Here is a 22,789-nt window from a genome sequence, read left to right on the forward strand (position 1 = left end):
TCCCCATCGCCCGTGGGTTGTCCTTTTCCATCTCATTGGAGACACTCACTTTCTCTACCTGCCGTCTCTTTCACCGTTCGGAAATTACACTCGCACGGAGCGCGGCCGTACATCATGCCTGTCGTCAAAGGAGGTGTCTGGTAAGAAACCCTGATTGAAACCGCTCGTCTTCTTTCGGCGCTAATAAATCCCCAGGACCAACATCGAGGATGAGGTGCTCCGAGCAGCTGTAAGTACTCATGCGTTATCGTGGACCTCCAACCTAGATGTTCCAATCACTGACCCGGTCGCAGGTTTCCAAGTATGGTCTGAACCAGTGGGCCCGAGTATCCTCGCTGCTCGCACGCAAAACCCCGAAGCAGTGCAAAGCGCGTTGGATTGAATGGCTGGACCCGGGTATTCGCAAGATTGAATGGACGCGAGAGGAGGATGAAAAACTGCTGCACCTCGCCAAATTGATGCCCACGCAATGGCGCACAATTGCCCCCATTGTTGGGCGCACCGCCACACAATGCCTCGAACGCTACCAGAAACTTTTGGATGAAGCCGAGTCGCGCGAAAACGATGACCTCGGACTAGGAGGACCTGGCGCGGAGGGTGCTGCGCCCAGTGCGGACGATGTTCGCCGTCTACGGTATGACATGATTCCCTATGCCCAAATTTCCCAAGTCGCTGACATTTCTAGACCCGGTGAATTGGACCCTGACCCCGAGTCTAAGCCCGCCCGCCCCGATACTATTGATCTGGACGAAGACGAGAAAGAAATGCTGAGCGAAGCGCGTGCTCGTCTTGCTAACACGCAAGGTAAAAAGGCCAAGCGCAAGGCTAGAGAGCGCCAATTAGAAGAGTCTCGACGAGGTGCTGCTCTACAGAAGCGTCGTGAACTCAAGAATGCCGGTATCAACGTCAAGGTTGTTACACGGAAGCCTGGGCAGATGGACTACAACGCAGATATTCCATTTGAGAAGCCGGCAGCGCCCGGATTCTATGACACACTTGAAGAACAAAGCCAGAACGAGCGGCAGCGGGAGGCCTTCGATCCTCGCAAGCAGCAACTCGCAAACAAGAGAAAGGGTGACCAGGATGATGATGCGGAGCGCAAGAAGCGCAAGAACGATAAATCGGGAAATGCCGCCGCTTCTGCCGCCGCTCAGCGAGCAGGTCAAATGCAGAAGATTCGCGAAGCTGAGCAAAGCAGCAAGCGAGATGTGCTGAAATTGCCGGCACCCCAGGTCGCGGAGAGCGAGATGGAGGCAATCATCAAGATGGGATTGGCAGGCGAAAAGGCTAACCTCATGTCTGGCGATGACGACTTTGCTCAGGGTCTTCAGGGAAAATATTCTATTCTCGGAAACACTCCTATCAGAACTCCGCGAGCTGCTCCTGAGGAGGATCATATCGCCAACGAGATCAAGAACATCAGGGCTCTTACCGAGACACAATCCTCTCTTCTGGGTGGAGACAATACCCTGCTGCACGAGGGCGGTTCGTCAACTGGATTTGATGGCATCGCTCCTCGGCGACAGAACATCGTCACACCTAACCCCATGGCCACGCCCTTCCGCCAGGCAAATGGCATGGGTGCTACTCCTGCACCCGGTGGTACGCCTTTGCACACACCGCGCGACCACTTCTCCTTGAACCAAGGCGGCCAATTGATTGGCAGCACACCCCGTGACATTAAAAACCACGAAAACTTTGTTCGCCAGCAACTTCGCGGCAAGTTGGCTTCGCTACCCAAGCCAAAGACAGCCGACTGGTCGCTCGACGATATCCCAGATGAGACCGCTGAACCCTCTACATCAATGGAACTCAGCGAAGAGGATGCGGCGGAGCGTGATCGCCGTGAGCAACAGGCACAAGAAAAGGCCGCCAGGGCAGAATTCAAGCGTCAATCACAAGTGTACCAGCGCGGTCTGCCTCGACCAGCTGTTCTTGAGTTGAACGCTTTGGTGCAACGCGCCTCTCAGGTCACAGGTGCCATCGAGGGCTTAATCGCCAACGAAGCCGCCGCTCTAATCGCACACGATTCTCGCAAGTTCCCTGTCCCCGGAAGTCAGGTAGAAGGCAAGGCGCCGAAATTGCGCCAGCTGGACGACCGGTTCCTGGATGCAGCTCGGGCTTCGATTGCCGCTGAGATTGCTTCCGAGGCGCAACAGTCAGAATGGCAAGATAAGTTTGACGACGGCTGGACCTCGGCTCGTGCCAAGTCCCTGCCGGGTCTCGAGAACTATGAAGACGACGAGCAAGATGCCTCCGAGGAGGAACAAAAATGGAAGGGTGCCTTTGATACCGTCCAAACAGCACTCTTTGCCACGGCCGAGCGCGGAAACAAGCTGGAAAAGAAGCTTTCATTACATTACGGTGGATATCAATCTCGCGCCAAGACTCTGCGGTCAAAAATCGCAGAGGCAGGAGCTGCTTTGCCCGCAGCTACAAATGAGCTTGACGCTTTCCGTACACTTCAAATCTCCGAGGAGGCTGCTGTGCCCCGGAGACTCGATCATCTCCGTGAGGCGGTGTCATTTGTCATGCGGCGTGAACGTGAGGCCCAGGAGTTGTACAAGAGCCGGAAAGAAGAGCTGGATGAACTTGTTGCCGGGACTGCTACCATAAACGGGTGGCACTAGGTTAGAAACACATTTTTTCTACAGTGCCATCTTTTGTACGATTATTAGCAGTCTAATTTGACATTCCATGAACATCATCCAAAGACCAGCCCATTCTGTCACATTGTTTGCTCTTTCGACTGTTGAAATAGGCAACAGCTTTGTACCCTGAGCCTGGATATCTTAATATCCTGGGAGCTAGATCAATGATCAGTGGATCAATTAGTGAATCAGTGTTGTTCGGTAGGGTCTACGGGTTGAAGATGTCCAACATTACTTGTCTAATGCCAGTCCAACATCAGAATTTGTGTCAAATGAGCATTGATTGTCATAATAATAAATTGTTGATAAGCCCAGAGTGACGATAAAAAGAAGTGACGGTGACGTTGCTCATAAACTCCCTGATCCCGTGCCATCCGTGCATGGCGGTAAACTCCCGCAACCATAATAGTATGCCCGGCATCGATTGCCTTTCCTAGCCCTGAGGTTCATATCGAACTATTTGAAAGAGGGTTCATGTCAGTCACGTGCGAGGATAAACCCGTTCACATATCACTCACCTTGCAACGTCACTTCCCGATCCGAAGGACCGGGCCGTAGCCCTAACTTGGCTTTAAGCCAGACGGCTGTCATACTTCGCAAGATCCTGGCGATCCTTAAGAGTGGGAGGAAACAGGTCGTGAGCTCGGTGCAGGGCCTCGAACATGCGAACAAACAATGCCGTGTTACGATCACTGGCAACGCGCTCGTCCTTGATGTCCATGCGTTGGCGCAAGACGTTAATGGCCTTGTGGGCGTTGGCCTCATAGAATTCACGCGCAACTCCGTGGCCATTGGCCCACACGCGCAGAGTGAAAGGCACTTCAGTGAACTTCTCGCACATTTCGGCCACAGTGGGAATGTCGGTTGTCCAGGCATCCCAGTTGTTGAGCACAAAGATGCACTCAGACTTGGTGTCGCGTGCCTCTTCCATTGCACCTGCAAGGAACTTGGTGGTGCGGCAAGAGATCGACATCTTGCTGTTGGCTGGGTGGATGACTGTTTGAATCTTCTGGGGACGTGATCCGAGATTCCCATAAACCTTGCGATGCTCGGCGGACATAATCACCAGGAGGCCGCGCAGGTATGCATGCATCTGAATGGTGTTCAACACTGTGCCTGGATAGTTGTGGTCACTCAAGTCAGAGGCACGCGCGATGAAGACGACAACCGGGCCCATGGGAGAGTTCTTGACTGATCCATTGGATTTCTCGGGCGATGCCACGGGCGACTTGGTGGTGTTGTGATCGACCGCCGGCGGACTATACTGGTCCTCCGTGGCCTGAATCTCAAGCATTACGGGCGAGCTAGAATGACTGGTCATTGGGAAGTTTTGAAATTTTGATGGTTGAGTGGAAAGATGAAATATGAGTGTGACTAGAGGCGAAACCAAGTGCTCGAGGAGGGTGCTTGACAAAACAGTCCCCAGGAAGCGGTGGTTTGCCCCGTTTGATTTACGATGCGATGTTGACACTAAAAGAGCGTTACAGTAAATTTACAGGAACGAAAGGCAGAATACTGAACATACAACGTGTTGATTGTAAGAAAGCTCGAACACGACTATAGAAAATGGACAATAATAACATAGATCCAAATCTTTGCGCAATTCAACGCTTCTTGATACTGATATCAATCTTCCCAACGCCCCAAGCGGCTACAAAGACTGTGACCATACCCGCGAACAGAGTGAAAGGCTTGCGTAGAGCATCGAACATGGTGTGCTCGTAGGTAACCTACAATGTAAGTTAGCTTGGTTTGGAAGACAGATTGTCAGAATTGGCTACTCACGACAATAATGGCGTCACGGGCTTCGTCAGTAAGACTGTCAACTTCCAGAGTCAATGTGGTACGACCCAGGGTGTCCATGTAAGTCTGCAAGGAGCTCAGGCTTGCAGAGATGTGATTGGGGTTGGGAAGACCGTTGCTGTTGGTACCCTCGAGGGTTTCGAATCGAACGTCGTGGGATCCCTCGGGCAGAACAATACGAACAACGACCCGCTCGTACTGGATTCCCTCGGCCATCTTAGGGCCCTCGATGAGAGGGACCTTGAGAACGTAAGAGTCGGCGTCAACACCCGCAGCACGGCGGAGGAACGAGGAAAGTTCATTGTTCCAGCCGATCTTGAAGCTGTAGTTCCAGCCACCGAAGATGGGGTAGCGGGGCTTCAGCTCCAAGTTCGCATTGCTCTTGCCCTTGCTGGGACGGTAACGGCTAGTGGAGACATTGCCGATATCATCAACAAAGTAGGGATCAACAGAACCAGGCTGAAGAGGGTAAGTCAGCTCACGCACCGCCGAAGTGGGCGCCTTCTGATAGTTGGTAAAGGTCCAGTCAACACGAGAGAACTGGTTGGTCAGCTGGGAGCCATTGTTGCGCAACCAGTAGCGTTCCTCGGTAGCAAGGTTGCCTCCCCAGTGTGAAACTTCGATGTCACGCTCCAATAGGTTAACAGTAATAACAGGCTTGGTAAACTGGTAGCGGACAGCAATTGGGTACTCGGTGCCTGGGGCCACCTTCGCTGTGTCATATGGACCATAGGTGTAGGTGGCGCCCTTGCGCTCGGGGTCGGACCCGGACTTGAGGCCCTCAGTGCTTGTATAGTCTGGTACATCGGTGCTAGGGAACTTCAACTTGGTCTTCTGGGTGATTGTCGTGTATGCAGAAGGAGTATACGCTGAGAAGGAGTAAGAGAGGTATTGCTTGTCGGCTTGTCCAATGGTTGCGGGAAGTGGACTCAAAGAGGAAAGTAGCGAGTATGAGATTCCTAGGGTGATTTGAGATTTGGGCGCCAGAGGCTCAGGGAAGTGAACCACGAAGAATTGGTTGCCGCTGGTTCCATTGTTAGCATTTTGATTCATGGTAAAGCGATAGCTGGATGTTTATGGCCATCAGCGCGCCATTGGCACCCCGTTTAGTACTCACCTGGAAGATACAGCTTCAGTGGCATCCACATCAAAGCGGCCATTCTCAGGAGCCTTCTTGTCCCGCACTTCAAAGCCTCCAACAAGCTCAAACACCTCATCGGGAAAAGGAACGTAGTAATCAGTTTGGGGCTTGCTGTCCACATTTTCCACCACGACATTGATGGTTTCGCGCACATATCCCTTCTCAAGATTGGTATTTCTGACAAGGTTGGTGTTCTTGAAGACTTGCGGGGGCTTGAAATCGGACGCGAGATCCAGTCGATGAGGTGTATTAAGGTCAGATGCGGCGCACAGGCTGGGTGCAAGCAACCCAAGCACCGTTGCGGTGATAAACCTCATTATGACTACCTGGAGAAATCAATTGCTCCAAGCAAAATAGTCATGAAAGATGTGAATGTTTGTGGTTTTTGATGGAAGCTCTAGCTAGTCCACGAGAAGGGGACACATCAGCATTGTACGGTAGGCGCAGCGGCCATTACGCGCACTCCGCCCGGCCTTATCGTAGATAAGAGGAGCTTCTCCTCATCTGCCCAGGTGGATTCTTCCAAGGCTTACTTCCCGCATTGCTGCTTGTTGATCTGTGGAGCATCTGAAATCACAGCTGCTCATTGCCCTTCGAGGAGGCCATGTTGACTCACACTACGCTCGTATCGCGGGCTGTCTTGAGATCTGGCTGTTTGAGACCAACTCAACTGTCGCGTGCTCGCCGTTACCATGGCTTTGCCCAAAGCAAATTCTTCCAAGTATCAGAGGAGGTCCGTGATGCTGTTGCTACCGGAAAGCCAGTCGTTTCTTTAGAAACGACAATTTATACACACGGTGAGTATTTCTTTTCTACGTTCCCGAGGAATCAACACCTCTCAAAAGCGGGGAAGTCGAGTCTAACCAGGTGCAGGTTTTCCATATCCCGATAATGTTGCACTTGCTACCATGTTAGAGTCCGTGGTGAGAGCCAATGGGGGAGTTCCTGCAACTATAGGAATCGTCAACGGCGTGGCCAAGGTTGGTTTAAACGGAGAAGAGCTCGTCCAGCTGGCCTCGACAGTTGAAAACAAGAGCGCTTTGAAAGTGTCTCGCAGGGACCTGGGCTACATATGTGGCATGGTGAGCGAGGCTACATGCTTGGTTTGTTGTTGAAGCTCACGTGAGTTAGGGCCTGGCTGGCAAGCCAATGCATGGCGGCACAACTATCTCCGGCACAATGATTCTTTCGGAGCTGGCTGGTATCAAGATATTTGGCACAGGGGGTCTAGGTAAATCCATGCATCAAGAGCAATTTCGAAGAATGTCCTTCTCTGACTATTCAAGGTGGTGTGCATCGCGGGGCAGAAAACTCCATGGACATCTCTGGTAAGCTCAACAGAAACAACGATATCGAGCGATGAGCTAACGGACCTGAAAGCCGATCTTACCGAGCTGGGCCGAACGCCGGTGACAGTCATCAGCTCTGGGTGTAAAAGCTTTTTGGACATCCCACGAACGCTCGAATACCTCGAAACTGAAGGTGTGTGCGTTGGAACATTTGCTGATGGCCGTGAGGGCGCGGTCGATTTCCCAGCGTTCTACACCCGGGACAGTGGCTTCCGCAGCCCTCGAACCATTCAAAACGAAGCTGAAGCTGCTGCAATCGTTTGTAAGTTCTCATTTTCTGGGCTCCATGCACAGCTTTATTGACAGTTATCAGATGCGCAATCAAAGCTTCCTGTCAGGTCTGGAATTCACTTTGCCAACCCTGTCCCCTTGGAGTCCTCGGTCCCGAAAGCCGAGATGGACATTGCTATCGAAGAAGCGATCCGTCTATCCCACGTAGAAGGCTTCCATGGCAGTGACAATACTCCCTTTGTGCTTTCCAAGATCAAGGAGCTGAGTGGCGGGAAGAGCGTAGTCGCTAACCGGGCTCTGATCAAGTCGAATGTCGAGCGCGCAACCCGAGTAGCCGTGGAACTTGCCAAGCTTGAGAATGCTGACCTAGAAACAGGGTCACGGTGAGTTTTGTTTCTAGCAACGAGATATGAGACATAATAAATGCTAAGTCCGGAGCTCCTTTTCACTATAGACACATGCCAGCAATTCCAAGTGTAGCTTCGCTCAGTCAAGCCACCCAGCAAACTCCAGAGACACCTGAACTGGTTTCAGAGGCACCGGTTGTGCCGACAGAGAAAGCCGATGTGCTGGTAGCCGGGTCCCTCGCCATTGACTTGTCTTGTGACTATACTCCGTTCGGCGATGAACGAACACAAGTCGCACCAGTGCCGCACACCTCCAACCCCGCAGTCATTGGGCAGAGTCTTGGGGGTGTTGGTCACAACGTCGCCGTCGCCGCCAGTTATGTTGGCAGCGATGTGCTATTCTGCAGTGTTGTAGCAGACGATCTCAGCGGTCGTGCGGCGCTTTCAGCACTTGAAAAGGAGGGCCTCAGCACAGCAGGGATCCAAGTCCTGTCTGCCGCAACAGGCACCCGCACCGCTCAATACATCGCCATTAACGATATCAAAAAAGACCTATTGGTCGCAATGGCAGACATGGGAATCGTCGAGCTGCCGGAAGCGCAACTTGACTTCGAGGGTTTCTGGGGGCCTCTTATCAAGCGTACAAAGCCGCGTTGGATAGTCGTTGATGCCAATTGGCGACCCGAGGTTCTCGCTAAATGGAGTAAATTAGCGCAACAGTACGGCGCTCGCGTGGCTTTCGAGCCGGTCTCAACGGCCAAGTCCCGCCGTCTGTTTGGTGGCGATGGCAGCACCTCCGAGGCGACCATCGGTCCAAACCAGACTGTGCCCAATAATGCTATCAGCCTTGCCTGCCCGAACCGACTTGAGCTAACCGCGATGTACACAGCTGCCCGGGAAGCGCTGCTCTTTGAGTCAACGGGCTGGTGGCACGTCATTGATTCAATGAATCTTTCCCCAGCTGGTTCACGCCAGCGCCTCGTTGCATTGACGACACCGGAGCTTGTTGACGAGGGTATCCCGCAGCAGACCCTCCAGCTTCTTCCTTTCATCCCCTGTATTGTCACAAAGCTCGGTAGTGCGGGTGCTCTTGTCACTCAGCTGCTGCCGCCTGGTGATCCTCGTCTCACCGATCCAGAGTCTGCGCCGTATGTCATTGCCCGCGTGCCTCTTAACACTGACGTGCCATTCGGCGGTGTCTATATGCGTCTTTTCTCTCCTGGGGCCGTCCTAGGTGAGGATGATATTGTTAGTGTCAATGCGGCGGGTGATACGCTGCTGGGAGTCTTGGTCGCCGGTCTGGCCAAGCAGGGGAAGTCAGCACGTATTGAAGACATCATTCCCATTGCGCAGGAGGCAAGTCGGAAGACGTTGGCGAGCGCTGGCGGGGTGAGCAAGGATCTTGCTGAGCTGCGATCTATACTGGAGCTGCAATAAGGGTATAGCCCTAACCTTGAAAGCATATTTTTACTTCATAGCGTTTAACGATATCCAAAGCTTGGAAGCTCATATCACTCATTTAAACTACTCTCGTGGGTTATTTTTGCAATTTCAGAGTGACCGGAGTCGACCACTTCCAATATTAGACATCCTCATGTTGTGAGGATGTACTTTCCTTTGCATTTTAGGGAACAGATACCTCGCCTGATCCATGGTTGATATTGAATTCAAATGATTCAAATCTAATTCAATCAACCTAACAAACTGGAAAGCTTGATGATGTAGCGAAGTAAAAGTGATCATTGGTCTAGTACTACAAGGCCCAGCTAAAGAACGACTAATCGCGGGAACGCATTCCTCGCCTTCCAATTTGTGAGCCTCCACTTCCCCGCAAGTCAAAGAACAAGAAAGGCTACCCGACCAAAGACAATGCATATCATGCATCTCGTACTCCGTACCCAACACAGAGAGCAAGGAAGGCAGAGCCGAGCCGCATCCGCATCCTCGGCAGCAAAAACACCCCCGCCAACACAGAGCTACAGAGCCAAGGACAAACTACTGCACGCCCTAGCACAGGCTACCTTTGCCTCCTGCAACAAGGCGACGACCTCCGCATTGACGGCTTCCTTGGGTCGTCAACGACTACCACCTCCGGTCTAGCTTAAGCAAGCACAGACGCTGTTGCTGGCGCTATAGTCCGCAGAGTCAGCGGTATGCTATCTGTCATCTCTTCAGCTGAGGTACTCCAAAGCAGCGAATACAAGCCATCTGTGCCTGTCGGTTTGGCATAGAAGTTTGCCTTGTCTAGCGTGACCAGCACATAGCTGCCGTATAGCGACCACACGTTGGTAAGCTTGTTGGAGCGACCCACTTCGGATGTCCCGCTGAAGCTAACCGGGTTTGCCGAAGCAGTGTCCTGGTTTAGACATAATACATTGGCTGAAAATGGGGCAGAGCGCTCTGTGGAGTCGGGTGATGCTATCCAAGTGTTCGACGACTCTGTTGAGTATGCGACTGTGAGGTTGTTAGACCATGATATGTTTGGATAGCGTAGACCTTACACTGAACATCGCTCATTGCAGCCGTGTTGACTTTGGCAGTGTCCACGAGCTCAGCGGTACCTATGGCAAGATTGATGATCAGATCACTTCTCTGCGTCATACATTTCGGGATTGGAAATACCTACCATCTTTGTAAAACACAGGCAATCCACTAATACCCTTGCCATATGCATATATCTTGAAGGGGGCAGTCGTCTCCCGCACTGCTAGTGGGTTTGCAGAGCAACCAATTCCCACAGCAAGAAGAAGAAACACTAGAGGCAATCGCATTTTGCAGCAAATGCTTTATACAGCAGTCAGAAAAGATAATATCTCGGGTGAGTGTGTTCAGTGAAATCAGAAATCAGAACGAAGAGGGGGCCACAAAGGTATAGTAGCCTAGGTGTTAATAGATGTAGATAGAGGGAGTGGGCGATGGAAGCCACCACTTCCAATTAAAGAGATATCTTGATCGCCGGTTCTCCTTTCTTTTCCCCTTTTGCGTAGTCATTCAGCCATGATTCTGATTTAGCCCGGTACGAGCTGACGGGGTACGTATCTCGCAACCATGACCAGGATCACACGGGCAATGCATTAGTTCCCCTTGCCACTACCATGGGTCCCCTGGTCTATGTTCTACCGAATCAACGTTGCGATCTGAACTACTTCATCCCCCAGTTCTTAGATTAAGATCCACCACCGTGCATGAACTACGTCAACGCTTTCTGGCAACAGCCTACAATCGTGGCAGGGGAATTGGCGCCGTGAAAGAAGTAAACATGCCATATCTGCGACATCGCGAATGATCACTGTACCTTACACGTGAGAGGCTTACCGAAGCTCGTATATCGCTGAAATCGGAATTGCCAGCCCCAAAACAGGGCACTGGCGTCTCGGGGAGCTTAACCCTAATGCAAGCCAATCTGACTGCGGGCGAGCGAGACTTATGCACCCGATACTTGCAAACCTCCGCTATTGGATGGAAGGCTCGTTGTTTCGGTAATCTGAGACAAAAAGGACATACTGGATATGCATCCCTATTCTCTACCGGAAGATCCAGACTACGAGCGATCACCGATACGATCCAAAAGCAATATCAAGTGTGATATCCGGTTCCTGAAACAGTTAGGTCATGCGTGGTCAGATCTACATACCTGCCATCCACCAATCCCGCAACTAGGAAGATCTCCGAGCCGAGCATCTTCTTACACTCTGAATGGTCATTGTTCGGTGAGGGCTTTGAGCAGGCCATGGCGGCTTAGCCCCGTGCCGGGATATGAGCCCATAGCCTCAACACCCGAGCTGGAGGGAGACTGTCGACAATGGCTATTCGTCCGCTGAACCATGTATGTCAGAGTCATTCCAGGTTGCCATCCTCAATGGGGTCTGCAAAGATACCCGGCATATCCTGGTAAGATCCAGGCGCAAGAAAGCTCGTGAAATGCGGCACGTGGTGTTGTTAGCATGGCAAAGGCTCCTTTTGAGCGGCGCTCTACAGATGCTGCTTCTGCGGCTTAAGTAGAGCACATATCTCTTGGCTTCCATCTTCAACAATATCCTCTCGTTTGATATGTGTTGAGTTTTGCTTGATTCTTGCTAGACTGGATGCGTTGAACATTATCTACATTGAACATATTCCTATTGAAACACAATTTTCAAGGCAACCTTCCCAGGCGTTCCAAGGTTGGGTATATAGCAGCTATGAGACTTCAAAGCCTTCTCATTCTGATATTGAGTCTGTGTGCTGCTGTCATTGCCATCCCACAAGAGGTTGAGGTTGCAAACCACAGACCTTCGACAAAGACAAGCACTACATCTACCAAGTCAAAGCCCACACATACGAAAACAGCCACCACCAAGACAACCACCAAGATCCACCAGCCAACAGGAACACCCTGTGCTGGCAATACCGCCAGAACCAGATCAAAATGGTGCAAATACGACGTCAACACAGACTACACTAAGACTGTGCCAAATACAGGCGTGACTCGCGAGTACTGGCTGAGCCTTGAAGATCTCACTCTTGCACCAGATGGCTTCAGCCGCTCGGTGATGACCATCAACGGCACCATCCCAGGCCCTACTATCTTCGCAGATTGGGGCGACTGGGTCGTCGTGCACGTGGCGAACAATCTGAAAACAGCTAAAAATGGAACCAGCATCCATTGGCACGGGATCAGACAGAACTACACGAATGGCAACGATGGTGTCGTCTCCATCACCCAGTGTCCCACTGCACCTGGCTCAAGCATGACCTACAAGTGGCGTGCTGAGCAGTATGGCTCTTCATGGTACCACTCTCACATTGGCCTGCAAGCTTGGCAAGGTGTGGTTGGGGGAATTATAATCAACGGTCCAGCAAGTGGAAACTATGATGTTGATAAGGGCAGTTTGTTCCTGAGCGATTGGTCCCATCAGACTGTTGATGAGCTCTACACGGTTGCTCAGACCGTCGGTCCACCGATAATGGATACTGGTTTGATCAATGGAACTAATGTTTTTGGAAACGATACAAATGCCACTGGCAAGCGATTCCAAATGAAAGTCAACCAGGGGTCCTCGTATCGACTACGAATCGTCAACTCTGCCGTTGACACCCATTTCAAATTCATGATTGACAATCATACCCTGACGGTCATTGGAATGGACTTTGTACCCATCAAGCCCTACCAGGCAGAGTACGTGGACATTGGAATGGGTTCGTGCTTTCTATCTTAACTTCATTGGAAATGACAAAACTAACGACGGACGACAGGCCAACGCTACGACTTAATCGTAACAGCCAACCAGCGCAGAGTCTCCGACTCATTCTGGATCCGCGCCATCCCCCAAGAAGCCTGCTCCGAGAACGCCAGTCCAGATAACATAAAGGGCATAATGTACTACGGCAATCAACCCCGAACCCCAACAACAAGCCCCTTCAGCTTCAACGACAGCTGCATCGACAACCCAGCAACCAGCCTAGTCCCACAAGTCCCCAAGACAGTCTCAGCAGCAGACTGGAGCGACATGACCGACGTAACCGTAGGACGAAACTCCGCCAATCTCTTCCGCTGGTACCTAAACAGCACAACCATGCAAGTCCTCTGGGAAGATCCTACCCTCCTACAGCTATACAACAGCGCAAGCACACCCAATTTCACCGCATCCAGCGGCGTGATAGAGTTGCCGCACGCACACGAGTGGGTCTACCTCATGATCAACACGAGTATCCCAGTTGCGCACCCGATTCATCTGCACGGACATGATTTCTTTGTTCTGGCGCAGGGATCGAATCCGTGGGATGGGGTCGTGCATACTGCGAACCCGCCGCGCAGGGATACGGCTATGCTTCTTGGTAATGGGTTCTTGCTTATTGCGTTTGAGACTGATAATCCGGGGGCTTGGCTAATGCATTGTCATATTGGATGGCATACGGATGAAGGGTTTGCGTTGCAGTTCCTGGAACGGGAAAGCGAGATTGATCCTTTGATTGATAATGATCAGCTTAGGGAGAATTGTGCTTCCTGGAATGCTTATGATCATGCGTTTGATATTGAGCAGGAGGATTCGGGTGTTTAGATCTACCTAATTGAGTTGATAGTCTTTTACTGTTTTTTTTTAGATACCTATGAACTTGCGGTCAAAGGTGCTTTTCAATAGTTTCGAAGACCATTCATCAAACTCCCGAAGTCTTGGGAAATTGGGAAGATTTTTAAAAACGGAGTAGACTTCGATTCACTTCCCAACCTTGGAAGATGTTTGGTTTATGTGATAAGCGACCATGATCCATCTGGGCAAAAGCTCTGGCTAGGCAAGCGCCGCTCAGATAGATAGAAAGGAAGATAGAAAGGAAGAGGGGAAATGATCGGGTGTGTTTCGAAGTGATTTATCCATAATCAGGGCTACTTCGGTGCTTCCGGGGACAATAGCCCGCTCTTTGATCTCATTGGTATATACTACTAGGCATCACCAATCCATATAGCTGGAAAGCATATAACAGGAAAAGGTCTTAGTCTTCAACTAAATCGTGACAAACATTCAAAAGTCATACCCCAACAGGTAAAAAAAAGTATGGTTATACTTCAAGGGGCTTTTCGCTGTTAGCTGAAAATGACAGGAACTCTAAAGCAGGGTCTTCATGTCCTCCATGTTACGGATACCAGCCAAGTTGCCGGCCTTGACGCGCTTCAGGGTCAAGGCAGCAATCAAAGCGGCACCGACACCGGAACCATCCTCGGCAGCCAGGATGTCAACCCGATCGGTCACGTTGGCGGGCCAGTCGAGAATCTCTTGCAGGGCCTTGGCGCCACGTGCCTTGAAGTGGGGGTACTTGGTGAAGACGGAGCCGTCAGCACCGACGTGGCAGGAGTCGATGTTCTTCTTGGTGCAGATGGCGGCGACACCGCAGGCGGACAGACGAGCGGCACGGGTGCCAATGAGCTCGGCGAGACGGCGGGCCAGCTCGCGCTCAGCCTCGGTGGTCTCGATGCCCAGTTCGCTCTTGAAGAGGTCCAGGGTGTTGGAAAGGTTCTCGAAGGGGTCCTCCTCGATGTTGGCGGGGAAGGAGGAGTCCAGCAGGTAAGGCTTGCGGAGCTTATCGAGGTTCTGGCCCTTGAAGATGAGACCAGGGCGGCTGTCGACAAGGTCGACCAGAGCGAGACGGAAGATCTCACCGAGGTACAGACCAGCAGTCATCTTCTCGAATGCCTGTTGGCCGGGGCGGGGAGAGTCACGGTCAATGATCTCATCATACTTGGTGAGGGGGAGGACAATGTGCTCGTTATCGAAGGCACCGTACTCGCAGTTAATGGCCACGGGCATATCGGCGGGCAGGTTCATGTGGGCGAGCTTGGGCACGGAACCCACGTTCTCCATGTATGCGGCGTTGACTCCGGTACCGAAGATGCAACCGATCTTCATGGCATCATCGGTGTAGGCAGAGGCGATAAGGGTACCAGTGGTATCGTTGATCAGGGCAGCGACTTTGATGGGGAGACCCTACAGGATGTCAGTCTTGGACTCAACCTTTCCGTCTTCTCGATTCATACCCGCTTCTTGAGGATCTCTTCCAGAGGGGGGACAACATCCTTGCCCTCAACACCGTCAATGTCGAAACCCTTGGTCCAGCGCTGCAGGATACCGTGGTCAACGTACTCCTGGGTGGCGGGGTAGGAGAAAGTGAAACCGAGGGGAATCTTGGCGATGTTCTTCTCGTGGTGGTGGGTCTCGATGAATTGCTGCAGGCAGTCGGCGATATACTCCCAGAGCTCCTCGGCGGTACCGGTCCGCAGCTCATCGGGCATCTTATACTTGGATTGTGTGATATCGAAAGCACCCTTCTCCTCGGTCAAGGTGATCTCACAGACACGCAGGTTGGTGCCACCCATGTCGAGGGCGAGGTAGGTTCCCTGCTCATGGCCATCGGGGAAGCCCATAACCCAGGTGACGTTCATAGGCTAATTCAAGTCAGCCGCCAAGTCCATTGATGCCGGGTGGGGTAGGGAAGTGTCTTACGATGTTGCCGCCCTCAACCGTCAGGCCTGTGTTGATTGCTGATTAGCTGACGTAGTAGATCAGGGATCTACGGATAAGCTTACCCTTCTCCAACTCCTTGACGAAGTGGTTCACGATCTCCTTGAGCTTCGCGGTGTCCACGGTGAAAGCCTTCTCGAAGTCCTGGATGGGGCCCAGGAGATCCTGAGGCAGCTCATGCGTGGACCCTGTACCACATTAGTACCACGATAACAAGTGGGATGACGATGAGGCTCACCCTTGCGGGAAGGCGGGTGCTTGGGACCGAGTCCGACCATTGTGTGATAATTGAAGAAAGAGAATACAAAGATGTCACAAGTACAGAGGAGGAAGAAGGAAAAAAGTAGGAGGGGAATGACGATGTGAACGTGGGGCAACTCAAAAGATCGGCCCTTGCTTGATTTGGTTGCGGTCAAGTTTCGGCCTGGAGATTGGGGGTGTTTTTACGGGGGGGGAAAGACTTCCTTTTAATGTATTAACCAACAATTACTAACCCCTCCAGAAATAAATAATGGATGAATGGCTTAACCGGTGAAACTCGGGAGAAACTGCATAATTCCTGTTTGTACTCCGAACGATGACTTCAAAAAAAGAAAGAGGATCGGCATAAATTAACCTGAGAGGATCGGCGGGTCTTGGCGCTCGCCATTGACTTGCATACTTCTGACACTTCGACCCTCATTTTTAAGTCTCAACAGATATGGGTCTAGAATGAAGCTGTATCTGCTCTCACTCTCACTAGTACTATTGTCATTGTCATCGTAATTGCCATGAGATTCGTTCAATTCATAATTTCTCAATGTGACAGCTTACGCGCCAGATGGGGGAAGACATGGCCCAGACCTTCAGACTGGCGGTGTGCCTCGTGTGACTCCAGCTTTTCGCGCACCTTGCTTTCATACGCATCTGTCAACCCCAGAGTTCGGTCGACTTCTTCCGTCAACCGCTCCACTTCGTCATGCAGCCGCTCGTCCCTAGTTTGCGGGGGCGCGGTCTCCTCCGCCCGTAGCTGGGGATCCGGGTTGGTCTCTTCCCATAGTTTCTCTAATTCCTCTTCCCACCCTAAAGCTCGAGCGAACTTGCGCACCCCGGCATCACAGTCCCCAAGAAGAAGCACATCGTCGTTGCGGGACCCCAGGCCACCAACTCGCTCTTTGTTGATGAGTACGCGTGGTACGCCTTCGCTGCAGAGCCCGGGTAGGCTGGCAAACGGCTGCACCTGGAGACTGGTTCCCATCACGATGCAGAGGTCGGCCTCGGCGGGTAAGTCGCGGCTATCAAAGAATGAGGATGGCAAGGCTTCGCCAAAGAACACAATGTCGGGTTTGACGAGTCCGTTGCAGTGGTGACAGTGGGGGACTTCGCCCTTGGATACCACAACATGCATCTCTTCATCTGGATAAGTTTCCCTGCAGTCAATGCAGCGCTGCGAGGCAAAGCTACCATGAGCTTCGATGATCTTATCGCCCGGCACACCGGCCTGGCGCTCGAGACAATCGATATTCTGAGTGAAGTGCTTGAGCAGCATGCCCTTATCATGGAGCAATTTGATAAATGAATGCACAATGGTTGGGCGATAGCGACCGGGGTACAGCTCATGTGCCAACGCGTAGAACGGCTTGGGATTCTCCCGGAAGAAGCCAATATCAAACACAGCCTCAGGCTCTGGCAGGTCTAGGAAGGCCAGATTGGCGTAGATTCCGGTATCCGGTGAGCGGAAGTCCGGAATCCCTGCTGAAGTGCTGATGCCCGCTCCGACCTAAGTGGCCATTAGCTTGCTGCGCTCTTATCGCGTGGGGTGTCCGCATACCATTAACACCACTTTCTTCACGTCATGCTTTTTGATGTATTCAGCCACTGCCTCAATGTTGCGCGCTCCGAGCACGGAGGGGGCGGTGGATTCATCTACCATTGTTGATTCCTCGTTACCCATAGTGCAGAGATGTGTGACGATAAGGAATCAAAAAGATAGAAAGATGAGGCAGGATTTATACAGCAGACTCTAGAAACCAGTCTTGAGCATGCGATAAAGGGCAACAATGAGGACCAGCAGTCAGAATTATTCACAGCCACTTTATGTGTAAGGCTGACGAGTAGACAAAGGTACAGAAACGAAAGAGATCTCACAGTTCCGCAGAAAAAAAAAGCAAAGGTCATGCCCAATTGTGATCTTGTACAACTCGTAGCTGTTGTAAAAATTACCCTCACCGCCCACGGGCACCCGTGGACCTACTGGTGTATTTGGCATCAACAAACCGTACAGTGTAGCAATCTTGGAACAAAACACCCAGGATGGCCAATGGACATGTTCCAGACCTCACTGGGGATGCCATTGAAGCATCCCCTCCAGACATCTTCAATGCCAGCTCCGTCGCAGAAATCAAAGCCACCCTGTCCCACCTCCACACCCAAGAAGCCTCCGTAACCGCCCGCCTCGATGCTCTAGTAACGTCCCAGAAAGACCTGTCCAGAGAACTGGGCAGGCTGGATCTGATGCGCGCCAACATCGGATCCCACGCCAGCACAACCCGATCCATCAGCCATGGCATGCTCTCCGAAGCCGCCGGCACCGCCGACCGCATCTCCAGCGCGGTCCGCCGCCTTGACCTCGAACAAGCCCGCGTGAAAGCTACATTGGAGGTTGTGGAACAGGTGGCTGAGCTCAAGGCATGTGCCCTGGGCGTCTCAGGGTCCATGGGCGCACCCCAGGATTGGGAGAAAGCGGCGAGCTACCTGCATCGTGCGGCGCAGATTCCAGACACGGTTCTGAACGGGGCTTTTGCAGCTGAGATGGTGCCTACCGCAGACGTGCCCGACCCTCCAAGTGTGACACTAGACAATGCGGCAGAGTCGCTGTGCGGGCTCTTTCTACGTGAATTTGAGAAGGCAGTCAAGGAAAACGACGGCGCCAAAATCACACGCTTCTTCAAGCTGTTTCCTCTCATTGGACGCTCTGAGGTCGGACTCGATCTGTACGGTCGATATGTTTGCCAGGGCGTGGCTGCGAAAGCTCGCGCCAACCTCAACGGCGCTACTGGCGGGGCTCAGACCAAAGATGGTTTCTTTTATGCCAACGCTCTTACGAAGCTGTTCGAACATATTGCACAGATTATTGACGGTCATGGGGGACTCGTTGAACACCACTACGGCCAGCGGAAAATGGGACCTGTTATTGAACGTTTGCAGATTGAAGCTGATGTTCAGGGGGCATCATCCTTGATACGTGGGGCGATGAACGCCACGTCGACCGCAAATTGATGGACATCAAGTCCTATGCTTTCACATTTTTGGTTCAGAGCTTCCTGCCTGCTCAGCGGGCAGGCCCTCCTCGCTCACAGTCGCCTGCTACGGGGCCAACTGAGGAAGAGGGTGTGGACATGAAGGAGATTGATGGTATTTTGAACGAAATGGCCATCATGTTGGGCCGCTGGTCGCTCTACTGTCGATTCTTGGCCGATACATGCAATGTCAGTTTCGTTCCTCACCCCTTGGATCTCAATACTAACGTATTCCAGTCATCGGATGATCAAGATGATGACAAGAGATTCGCTCTTCCGAGCTTCCTTCAGGAGTCACCTCTGACGCACAAGATCAACGACCGTCTGGTTTCGCCCTTCAATGCCATGACAACCTTCTTTTTCCGGCGCTCTGTCGAAAAGGCTTTCCAATTAGACGAGTCCCCCTCAGGTCTAACGCTAAACATGCAACGTCCACTAAAAGCCGACCCGCCTCACATCACCTCAGCCGTCGACGACATAATGTACATCGTCAACAAGGTCATTCAACAAACCATCGCCACCTCCCAGGAAGCAGTAGTGACAAACGTCGTCCCAACCATTTCCCGCGTCCTCGGCTCGGACTTCATAGGCATGACCCAACGCAAGATGCGCGACGAATGCTACCCGCGCGCCATCCAAGGAGGCCAACCTCCCGAGCAAACAACAATCGCCTTCCTAGTCCAAATCAACAACCTAGACATAGCAGTCGACTACATCCGCCGCATCGTCCAAAACAACACAGGCTCCAAAACCCTCCCTGACCAACCAGGCGACCCAACACCCCACCTCCTAAACATCTTCCCATCCCCAACCTCCGCAGCAAACGTCTACACAACCCTGCACTCCCTCGCAACAACCTTCGAAAGCAGAATAACCGAACTCCTCAACGACGGTATCCAAGTTATCTTCAATAACGTCATCAAGCCGCGCCTACGTCCAATCCTCGCAGACGTCTTCCGCGACGTCGAATACACCCCAGAGCCAACAGCCGACTTCGACGATCGCGAGCTCGTAAAACCCCGCTTCACAACCTCATGGAGCGAGCTCATGACGCCGCACGCTCGAATCTTAACCCCCACAGCCTTTGATCGCGTTCTCGGCGTCACGGTCTCGTATCTCTCGCGTCTGCTCGAGAAGAGGCTGTACTCGTACAATGCGCGGATCAACGCGCTTGGCGCGGCAAGGCTCGAGCGCGATATCGCGGGTCTTGTTGGCGCGGCTGTTGAAGTGGGTTATGTGGCTGGTGCGCCGGGGCGGTATAAGCACCGGGAAGTGTTTACTCGGGTTGTGCAAATGACGCTGGTTATGAGTATGGATGAGGATGAGTGGGATGAAGTGAGGAGGGGTGGAGAGGCTGCGGAGGTGGTTGAGAAGTTGAGTCGGGAGGAATTGATTAGGATTCGGGGGATGGTGAGGAGGTAATGTAAATAGAAGTTTGATTGTAAATTGTTGATCTGATCATGTTTGTGCTATGTGACTTTTAAATTTCTTACAGATTCTAGTACTTGTAGGCATTGTGTGGTTTTGATGTAATGTTCAAATGTAATTGTAATAGCTTCTTCGGTCTATACTGCAAAGAGTTATGAAGGAATCAAAGCAGCCCCGATAACAACAGTTTTGTTTGTGTACAAGGAAACCTCATTTAATATCCAAAGGTTCGAAAACAGTAAAAACGCCGAGCCAAATTAGACCAATAGTCAGTTGCTTTTCCGGAGCATTGGCGGTGGAGGTATAGGGTAGGAGGAATCGCGGAGGTTATATGAGGAGGGGAAAAAAAGAACAAGGTATAACAAAAAGCCCCAGGCTTTTTGACGCAAAAAACACGCTCAAGGGATATCGAAGAAAGAAATCAAAGGCTGAGAGGATGGCGTATGCGGGATGCCATGCAAGAAGTAGGGGGAAACAAGGAAGAATCGAATGACGAGAGGGACAGAGCAAAAACAGCTTAGTTTTCTGTCTTCTCATCAACCGGTCCAAGGATAACAGCCGGTTCACGGGCATGTTGAGTGTTCGGAGGGGTCTGCTCAGCGACCTGGCGTGGAGCAGGAGCCATCTTGACCTCGTGGATCATATCGCCTTCGCTGCCACCGCGGCTGCTCTGGCTGATCTCTCCGTTAGGCGAGTGGCCCTCGAGCATCATTTCGCGCGGCGGGCTACCCATCATCATTTCGCTGTGCTCGTTGATACCGTAGCGCTGGGCAGCGGGGACCTGGTGGCCGTCTTCGAGCTGGTCGTGGTTCTGAGGGGTCCAGGCGAGGTAATCACGACGGACTTCGACGTAATCGTAGGCGAATTCACCGAGCTGGTCGTCGTCCATACCGAGCAACTCAGCTTCTTCGGAGGCGCGCAGGTTGAGGCCCGGGATGGCGTTAATGGCGTAGGCGATGATGGCGGACATGACGAAGGCGTAGGATGCTGTGGCGACGATGTAGGCAATTTGAATGTACAGTTGCTTGTAGTTGTGGATGACCCAGCCGCCGACGGCGGTACCTGTGTTGACACCGTCCAGACCGACGATAGAGTCGTCGCCGAAGAGCGCGTTGAAGATCAGACCGACGATACCGGCGATACCGTGCTCAGCCAACACATCCATAGAGTCGTCGATGCGGATCCAGTACTTGATCTTGGTGGAGTAGTTGCACACGATACCGGTGACAACACCGAGAATCACACTAGCCCACGGAGAGATGAATCCAGATGCGGGTGTAGCAGCCACCAGACCGGAGATGGTACCGGAACACCAACCGACCATTGACCACTTGCGAGCCAGGCGCCAATCGAGCAGAACCCAGGTGATGGCCGCGAATGCAGCGGTCAAGTTGGTGTTCCAGGAAGCCATAGTTGCGCGCAGGTTAGCACCGAAGGAAGAGCCACCGTTGAATCCGAGCCAGCCGAACCAAAGGAAAACCGTGCCGAGAAGGATGAGGGAGACGTTGTGAGGGCGGAAGTTGAGCATCATGCGTTCCTGGCGGCGACCGAGGACCATCGAGTAGGCCAAAGCTGTGAATCCGGATCCGATTTCGACGGGACCACCACCGGCGTAGTCCATCACGCCGTACTTGTAGGCCCAGCCGTTGACGTTCCAGACCCAGCAGGCCAGAGGGCAGTAGACGATGGTCGCCCAGACGAAAGTGAAGACCATGGCGGGAAGGAGCCGACCGCGCTCAGCGACAGCTCCCATCACGATAGCTGCAGTGACACCACAGAATTGCATCTGATAATCCAATCAGCACAAGAAAGACCTCGCTTTCTCTTGACTCAAGAACTCACCTGGTAAAACGCGTATAGTAGGTTAGGAACCAAGGGCGAGCCTGGACTCGGGTCTGCCAATGTCTTCATCAAACCAAAGTTTCGCAGGTTACCGATATAGCCATTGGTAGCGGTCGGGGAGAAGGCCAGAGAATAACCCCAGAAGTACCACTGGAAGGTCACGACAGACAAAGATGCCATACAAGCCCAGATCATACTCAAAGCAGACTTTCTGCGCGCCAAACCGGAGTACAAGAAGCCCAGACCGGGAATCATGACCATGACCATGGCGGAGGCCACGATAATGTAGGCCTGGTCACCGGATTGGAACCATTTGTTCACATTTTCGATACCTATAAGACAGACATGTGTGAGAAATTTGAAGCTTCACAGGTAGCGGGAGAGGTGCATACGGGAATCACCACCGAGGTCTGTGTTAGTGGATAGCTCGTAGTTGGAGGGAGCTCCAACCCAGTTGTAGGAGGCGTACTCCGGGGCGTACGGGGCCTTCCCGTTGAACGCCATTGAGAGAGAGACTCGAAGCTGTGATTGTTGAAAGGTCGATTTCAGAGGTAATTCGAGCACAAGGGATCACTAGAGAGAAGGAAAATGAACAGAACTCCGCGTGGAGAAGAAAGTCGCCACGGGGGAACCGGTCGAATATAAAAAGAGGAATTCTAGCAGTGGACCGGAACAGAGATAGGCGGATCGACAATGTGGGTCAAGGGCAAAATTGGCAGGAAAAA

At 52.2% G+C, this 22,789-nt stretch overlaps 10 protein-coding genes across 10 annotated transcripts; 4 read left to right on the forward strand and 6 right to left on the reverse strand.

Moving 5' to 3' along the window:
• Window positions 1–114: 114 nt before the first annotated feature.
• Window positions 115–2,630, forward strand: cef1 (putative cell division control protein (Cdc5); the record flags this gene model as incomplete). The annotated part of the gene is made up of 3 exons (XM_056960571.1): window positions 115–140; window positions 196–229; window positions 294–2,630. 3 exons carry the CDS (start codon window positions 115–117, stop codon window positions 2,628–2,630), a joined length of 2,397 nt encoding a protein of 798 aa, XP_056806726.1.
• Window positions 2,631–3,222: 592 nt separating this feature from the next.
• On the reverse strand, window positions 3,223–3,945 carry N7506_011279 (uncharacterized protein; the record flags this gene model as incomplete). The annotated part of the gene is made up of 1 exon (XM_056960572.1): window positions 3,223–3,945. One exon carries the CDS (start codon window positions 3,943–3,945, stop codon window positions 3,223–3,225), a length of 723 nt encoding a protein of 240 aa, XP_056806727.1.
• Window positions 3,946–4,255: 310 nt separating this feature from the next.
• Window positions 4,256–5,912, reverse strand: N7506_011280 (dolichyl-diphosphooligosaccharide--protein glycotransferase subunit OST1; the record flags this gene model as incomplete). Its single annotated transcript, XM_056960573.1, has 3 exons — window positions 4,256–4,381; window positions 4,437–5,478; window positions 5,572–5,912. The coding sequence occupies 3 exons, from the start codon at window positions 5,910–5,912 to the stop codon at window positions 4,256–4,258; spliced, it is 1,509 nt and encodes a 502-aa protein (XP_056806728.1).
• Window positions 5,913–6,199: 287 nt separating this feature from the next.
• On the forward strand, window positions 6,200–8,959 carry N7506_011281 (pseudouridine-5'-phosphate glycosidase/carbohydrate kinase family protein; the record flags this gene model as incomplete). Its single annotated transcript, XM_056960574.1, has 7 exons — window positions 6,200–6,392; window positions 6,469–6,677; window positions 6,727–6,826; window positions 6,882–6,923; window positions 6,976–7,206; window positions 7,258–7,558; window positions 7,630–8,959. 7 exons carry the CDS (start codon window positions 6,200–6,202, stop codon window positions 8,957–8,959), a joined length of 2,406 nt encoding a protein of 801 aa, XP_056806729.1.
• Window positions 8,960–9,623: 664 nt separating this feature from the next.
• N7506_011282 (uncharacterized protein) lies at window positions 9,624–10,293 on the reverse strand (the record flags this gene model as incomplete). Its single annotated transcript, XM_056960575.1, has 2 exons — window positions 9,624–9,976; window positions 10,149–10,293. 2 exons carry the CDS (start codon window positions 10,291–10,293, stop codon window positions 9,624–9,626), a joined length of 498 nt encoding a protein of 165 aa, XP_056806730.1.
• Window positions 10,294–11,703: 1,410 nt separating this feature from the next.
• On the forward strand, window positions 11,704–13,563 carry N7506_011283 (CAZyme family AA1; the record flags this gene model as incomplete). Its single annotated transcript, XM_056960576.1, has 2 exons — window positions 11,704–12,700; window positions 12,758–13,563. 2 exons carry the CDS (start codon window positions 11,704–11,706, stop codon window positions 13,561–13,563), a joined length of 1,803 nt encoding a protein of 600 aa, XP_056806731.1.
• A 543-nt stretch (window positions 13,564–14,106) lies between these two features.
• On the reverse strand, window positions 14,107–15,794 carry N7506_011284 (putative hexokinase Kxk; the record flags this gene model as incomplete). Its single annotated transcript, XM_056960577.1, has 5 exons — window positions 14,107–14,982; window positions 15,033–15,440; window positions 15,499–15,536; window positions 15,582–15,704; window positions 15,755–15,794. 5 exons carry the CDS (start codon window positions 15,792–15,794, stop codon window positions 14,107–14,109), a joined length of 1,485 nt encoding a protein of 494 aa, XP_056806732.1.
• A 518-nt stretch (window positions 15,795–16,312) lies between these two features.
• Window positions 16,313–17,449, reverse strand: N7506_011285 (SIR2 family NAD-dependent protein deacylase; the record flags this gene model as incomplete). Its single annotated transcript, XM_056960578.1, has 2 exons — window positions 16,313–17,275; window positions 17,327–17,449. The coding sequence occupies 2 exons, from the start codon at window positions 17,447–17,449 to the stop codon at window positions 16,313–16,315; spliced, it is 1,086 nt and encodes a 361-aa protein (XP_056806733.1).
• A 359-nt stretch (window positions 17,450–17,808) lies between these two features.
• On the forward strand, window positions 17,809–20,216 carry N7506_011286 (Golgi transport complex subunit COG4; the record flags this gene model as incomplete). The annotated part of the gene is made up of 3 exons (XM_056960579.1): window positions 17,809–18,694; window positions 18,721–18,983; window positions 19,032–20,216. 3 exons carry the CDS (start codon window positions 17,809–17,811, stop codon window positions 20,214–20,216), a joined length of 2,334 nt encoding a protein of 777 aa, XP_056806734.1.
• Window positions 20,217–20,739: 523 nt separating this feature from the next.
• N7506_011287 (ammonium transporter) lies at window positions 20,740–22,568 on the reverse strand (the record flags this gene model as incomplete). Its single annotated transcript, XM_056960580.1, has 3 exons — window positions 20,740–22,008; window positions 22,065–22,396; window positions 22,457–22,568. 3 exons carry the CDS (start codon window positions 22,566–22,568, stop codon window positions 20,740–20,742), a joined length of 1,713 nt encoding a protein of 570 aa, XP_056806735.1.
• Between the last annotated feature and the right edge of the window lie 221 nt (window positions 22,569–22,789).

The sequence above is a fragment of the Penicillium brevicompactum genome (assembly GCF_028827555.1).
Source record: "Penicillium brevicompactum strain IBT 35665 chromosome Unknown utg000007l_segment0_segment0, whole genome shotgun sequence".
NCBI classification, from domain to species: Eukaryota; Fungi; Ascomycota; class Eurotiomycetes; order Eurotiales; family Aspergillaceae; genus Penicillium; species Penicillium brevicompactum.